Here is a 6,000-nt window from a genome sequence, read left to right as displayed (position 1 = left end):
AAAACAAAACATTAATTAATTTATTTTCATAAAATACAATAAAATAACAGAAAGCATAAATTTGTGACATGAACAACCAGTAAGGAATGACAAATTTTCAACTAAAACTGAAAACTTTACGCGTTTTGGCCATTGATTTATACGACAACTGTGTTTTGGTGCACTGAAAACAAACTTTTGAAAGCAGGTTTCAAAGTGCACATTTTTGAAAAGAAAACATTATCATCTCTGTGTAAACTACAAAAACACGAATTTGTGAAAATGGTGTTCAGTCTATAGCCCCATAGTTTTTTGTTTACAAGCAACTACAGAGTATTTAGTAGAATAAACGTGCATGAGCCGTAAAGAACACCGTTCAGTGCCGTTTTGTTAATGCAACTCAAATTGGTATTCACATACACTGCTCAAAAAAATTAAAGGAACACTTTGAAAACACATCAGATCTCAATGGGGAAAAATGTCATGCTGGATATCTATACTGATATGGACTGGGTAATGTGTTCGGAATTTCATTGCAGCAACTCAAAATGGTACTCGGTAGTTTGTATGGCCCCCACATGCTTGTATGCATTGCCTGACAACGTCGGGGCATGCTCCTAATGAGATGACAGATCGTGTCCTGGGGTTTTTCCTCCCAGATATGGACCAGGGCATCACTGAGCTCCTGGACAGTCTGAGGTGCAACCTGGTGGTGTCGGATGGACCGAAACATAATGTCCCAGAGTTGTTCTATTGGATTTAGGTCAGGCAAGTGTGGGGGCTATTCAATGGTATCAATTCCTTCATCCTCCAGGAACTGCCTGCATACTCTCGCCACATGAGGCCGGGTATTGTCGTGCACCAGGAGGAACTCAGGACCCACTGCACCAGCGTAGGGTCTGACAATGGGTCCAAGGATTTCATCCCGATACCTAATGGCAGTCAGGTCTGTGTGTCCCTCCATGGATATGCCTCCCCAGACCATTACTGACCCACCACGAAACCGGTCATGCTGAACAACGTTACAGGCAGCATAACGTTCTCCGCAGCTTCTCCAGACCCTTTCACGTCTGTCACATGCTCAGGGTGAACCTGCTCTCATCTGTGAAAAGCACAGGGTGCCAGTGGCGGACCTGCCAATTCTGGTGTTCAATGGCAAATGCCAATCGAGCTCCACGGTGTCAGGCAGTGAGCACAGGGCCCACTAGAGGACGTCGGGCCCTCAGGCCACCCTCATGAAGTCTGTTTCTGATTGTTTGGTCAGAGACATTCACACCAGTGGCCTGCTGGAGGTCATTTTGTAGGGTTCTGGCAGTGCTCATCCGGTTCCTCCTTGCACAAAGGCGCAGATACCGGTCCTGCTGATCGGTTAAGGACCTTCTACGACCCTGTTCAGCTTTCCTAGAGTAACTGCCTGTCTCCTGGAATCTCCTCCATGCTCTTGAGACTGTGCTGGGAGACACAGCAAACCTTCTGGCAATGGCACGTATTGATGTGCCATCCTGGAGGAGTTGAGCTGCCTGTGCAACCTCTGTAAGGTCCAGGCATCGCCTCATGCTACCAGTAGTGACACTGACCCTAGCCAAATGCAAAACTAGTGAAAAACAGTCAGAAAAGATGAGTAGGGAAAAAACGTCAATGTACTCCACCTGTAAAACCATTCCTGTTTTTGCCGATCTAGTGCACCCGTTGTTAATTTCATTAACACCAAAGCAGCTGAAACTGATTAACAACCCCCTCTGCTACTTAACTGACCGGATCAATATCCCAGGATTTTAACTGACTTGATGCTATTCTCTGATTAAAAAGTGTTCCTTTAATGTTTTTGAGCAGTGTATATTTCTTCACTTTCAGAACCACAGGCATCAAAACAAGGGATATAATTAAGTGAAATAATGAGGTAAGTATGTGAGCAATTTGAGAACATTAAAAAAAAGTATGAGTAAATGACGCATTTCATTTCCCACAGAAATATCACGCTACTGCCACAAAATGAAGAAAATTCCTAAGAACAGAAAGGAATGAGAGAGAATTACGTAATGAATTATTTTTTACCTGGTCTTCACAACATCCAATGGGTGCATCAAACAAATCTCCACAAGACCTATAGAGAACAAAAATCATAAGTAATTATAACACTGCCCGTCATAAATCAGTCATTAAAACGAGACATGAGCACAACTGAACATGTTATTATTCGCTCACAGGCCATTAAGCTGTCATTACCAAATGCCAAGCTTTCTTTCCTTCTCTTTCAGTATTTCTCATCATATTTCACTGAGCTTTTTAAGTATTTCAGTATAATCCGATTTCATTCATGACCATTCAAGCCTTATTGCATTGTACAGTGAATTTTTAACTGCGTAATCATCCCAAACACAGCTTCATTTCAAACACTCCAGAATCCTGCCAAGTACAAAGTCTCTTGAGACTGAAACGTTTGACCTAATCCACAAATATTTCACCACGTTAAAACGGTGATGTATTATACACCATGATCCATATATTTGTAAATACAAATAAAAAGTCACAGACATTTGTGTGATTCCATTCACCATCTGTCTGTGTGCATGCGTGTGGTTTGTGTGTCTGATTTCGGTAGACGGAGGGTTTTCCCCTCAAAAATCCCTATGCAACAGTCCCCTGAACTCACATCCGACAGGAGCCGCTTGGCCAGCAGCCACCTTCGTCACTCTGATCTTGTTTTTGCCTCCTTGCCACTCCACTGCAACTGACAAGCGTGCGGTAAGGGATCTGGCAACAAAATGGCCTCCATGCATAGATGTGGGACGTTGCGCTCGCCTGGCCTGCAAGTCATTACCATCATCCATTTTATTCGGTTCCAACGTGCTGATGGACGTAAAATCCCAAAGTATTTTCGAATCCTATTTTATCTGGACCGGCCCACAGAGAGGCTGCCGTAATGGCCTTCCTAATGCCAGGATTCCAGTTCATATGCGCTTGAGCCATGACAGAAAGGGTGAGGGGTGTTTAACATGCTGAATAATGGAGATTTTACACTGCAAAACACGGCGAATACTTAGCATGTTGTTACCACGCAGATTGGGTTCCATTTAACAGAGACAGTGAATAACGGCTGAAACCGTATCTGTGTTGGGCTACAAGTTATGTAAATAGTTAACAGCAAGATTCAGTACCTGTTTTGCACTAAACAGTTCGTAGAAAATGTTTTTTTTGTTCACGGTAGCTGTAAACAAACATTGAGGGGGTGTTAGACGAGTGCAATTTGTCGCAGCGAGATCCTAGAGGCACAATTATGCATCTGCATTGCAATTCTCAGCTCTGTTCGGGCGTTTACTTTAATGGTTTCCCTCACAGATTCCTCTATGTGTACACAGCTGTTGAGAAATATGGTCCTATTCTAATTTCTTCCATTAAAAGTATTGTCCATAAACAAGACATTGCCTCCTTGGGGATTTTCCAGGAAAGTAATAATCAAGAGAAATTCCAAAGAGGAATTGCAGTCCGCCATTATGACTTAGCAAAGGATACATTCAAAAGCGATACAGACATGTTTGTGTTGTCTTTTTGGAGTCTTTTGAACAGATAATGTGGCATATTCATAAACAAATCCTAACAGCTGGACAAGCTGAGGTGGTGTGATTCATTTCAGGTCTGATATGAGTTTGTGGAAGATGCATCAGTCAAACGAAAATGAGGAGAAAGGAGGCAAATTAGGTATGTCATGGTCTCCCTGTCGCCCAAGGCGTTATAACACAGTAACGTTTATCATTAATTAATCACGGCTGCCAGGGCATCACAGGGGAAAATAATGTTATGCACTCAGGAGACACATGTTTTCCATTTCAGCACTCTATCCATCCTGAGGAAATAAAAGAGAAGGAGGCCTGGGAGAGTCATCTCAGCAGCGAGACAGCTGGAGGAATAGACCCATCTGTACTTGACGCTGAGGTGGAGTGGTAAAATCATGTTAAGGGATGTGTCTTTTTAAAATTCTGCAATACTTGATAAACATTTTCATTTCAGTGAATTAATTACAGTCATTTTTATCAATGGTCATGTAACAACATTGTTATCAAGCTATTATTTACCTCAGATTTTAGAGGTAGTTTATTGTTCAGAATTGAATTGAGCATGCATTTTACATTTCAGTTCAATTCCTGAATTTGAAATTAATTTGTGGTGGGAAACAGAAAGCAATACTGGACTTCAAATTGGAATTTAAAAAAAAACAAAAAAAACAAAACAAAACAAAACTAGAATAGGAAGGTTTGTAGAGACAAACTTTGAATGCTTGACAAAGCCATATTTGAAAGCAAAAAAGAAAAGAGATTTAAGATTTTAGGCCTTTCAGACTAAGATAAAATAACATTTCATTTTCCAGAATGCCATTAACTGTTGAATGTCTCCTACTTCCTGTAATTCTAATTCAATTTATGGTGGGTGTGGCCAATTCAATTCAAACCCCAACTAATGAATAAATAGGAAGACAAGTATATTCGCAGGGTTCAATACAAGTTAAGCTCAAATGACAGCACTTGTGGCATAATATTACCCCAAATTAATTTCCATTTGTCCTTTCTTTTCTCTTAAAAAAAAGATAAGATAAAGATAAGATAAAAAATCTGTCTTAAAGTGAGGCACTTACAATGGAAGTGAATGGGGCCACTCTGCAAACATTATACACAATCAAAGATTTTAGCGAGGGGAAAAAATTGCTTATTTTCTGACGTTAAAAAATTCTTTACATTTTTCTTTAAAAAAAGCACTTAATTTTGTTGCCATGACAGCAAAACAACTAAAACCTAAAATGACCAAAAAAAAAAAAAAAAAAAAAATGAGAACACTTGCTGCATCCCAATTCACCAAATTATACCTTAAAAGTATGTACTGTTTTTGTGAAGAAAAAGTACATACTTTTGAATGTGTAGCAGAAGAGTATGCAAGCTTTGGGACATACTACTTCCTTTTAACCGACGCTCTGTCGCTTAGTTACATGCGACCTGTAACCGTTTAAACTACCCTGTCAATCATCTTGTCACAGTTAAAATCCTTTATATTCAATTACATTTTATTTCCTACCATTTCGGAGAGAAATGTAGTCGCACGTTGATCTGCCAGTCATGGGTCTTTCATGTGGAGAACTCTCCCTTATGTTTGCGTAATGATGCCTTTAAAAGTTAATGACCAAACGCATTGTTATAAAAGTTCGGAGTGCTGTTGCAGATTAAATATAATATAACATTTTATATTTAAATATAACATTTAATAAATGTCTTTTCGTCAGATTAGATACTGATTATTAATCACTCAAACCCCTTTATCTTAACCGCTCTACTTAAACGTTGCACATCCGCCATGTTTGTAGTTTTTAAACACTTTTTATTCGTGTTTGTAGTTCTAATGGAATCTGTGTCCAGTGCACAATGGGTTGTGGGCAATATTAGCTGTCAGAAGTGTGCACGGATCCACATTTCGGATTCTAACTGGAAAAAGTAGATCATCCGGGTATCTTTGGAATACTCATTTCAACATACTACGATTTGGAACATACTATGATTTGGGACACACTAATTCTAAAATATCGAATACTATTTAGGATGGATAGTATGCGAATTGGGACACAACAACTGACTTCACATCAAGTTTTATGCAGCAGAATTAATGTAAATACATTTATAAAACAAGCATCACATTTCTGCTTTTAAATTTTTGCAGAAATTGGTGCCATTTACAGACATCGTAAGCGTCTCACCATTTGTTTTAATTTTTTTTTTTTTTTTTTAAGAAAACGGGGGACCAGTCAAGATTATTTTCTGTGATAATCAACATTATGCCACAACAGCTGTTGACAGAGCTGTTTTTATTTGCTTTGGTACTATTTTCACATCTAAGGTGTACATTTTCAAAACTCTTAGAACAAAAATCCAAACTGATCACACTTGTAACACAGCTAGTCATTGTTTCAAAACTTGATCTCATCTCTAGTTGTACATATTCTCATTCTACATAATCACTGTTTCAAAACACAAGATCGTT

General features: G+C 39.2%; 1 protein-coding gene across 3 annotated transcripts in view; it reads right to left on the bottom strand.

Moving 5' to 3' along the window:
- The window catches only part of slc25a21 (solute carrier family 25 member 21), a 139,125-nt gene that overhangs the window by 39,715 nt on the left and 93,410 nt on the right, over positions 1-6,000 (bottom strand). For all 3 annotated transcript variants that reach the window (XM_048192310.1, XM_048192312.1, XM_048192311.1), the window contains exon 3: positions 2,035-2,083. In XM_048192310.1, the coding sequence (XP_048048267.1) occupies positions 2,035-2,083 (49 nt within the window). The remainder of the gene's footprint in view (positions 1-2,034; positions 2,084-6,000) is intronic.

This window comes from Megalobrama amblycephala, linkage group LG5 (genome assembly GCF_018812025.1).
Source record: "Megalobrama amblycephala isolate DHTTF-2021 linkage group LG5, ASM1881202v1, whole genome shotgun sequence".
Classification (NCBI taxonomy): Eukaryota; Metazoa; Chordata; class Actinopteri; order Cypriniformes; family Xenocyprididae; genus Megalobrama; species Megalobrama amblycephala.
Note: the sequence above shows the minus strand (reverse complement) of the source record. Positions and strands in the feature narration are given on the sequence as shown.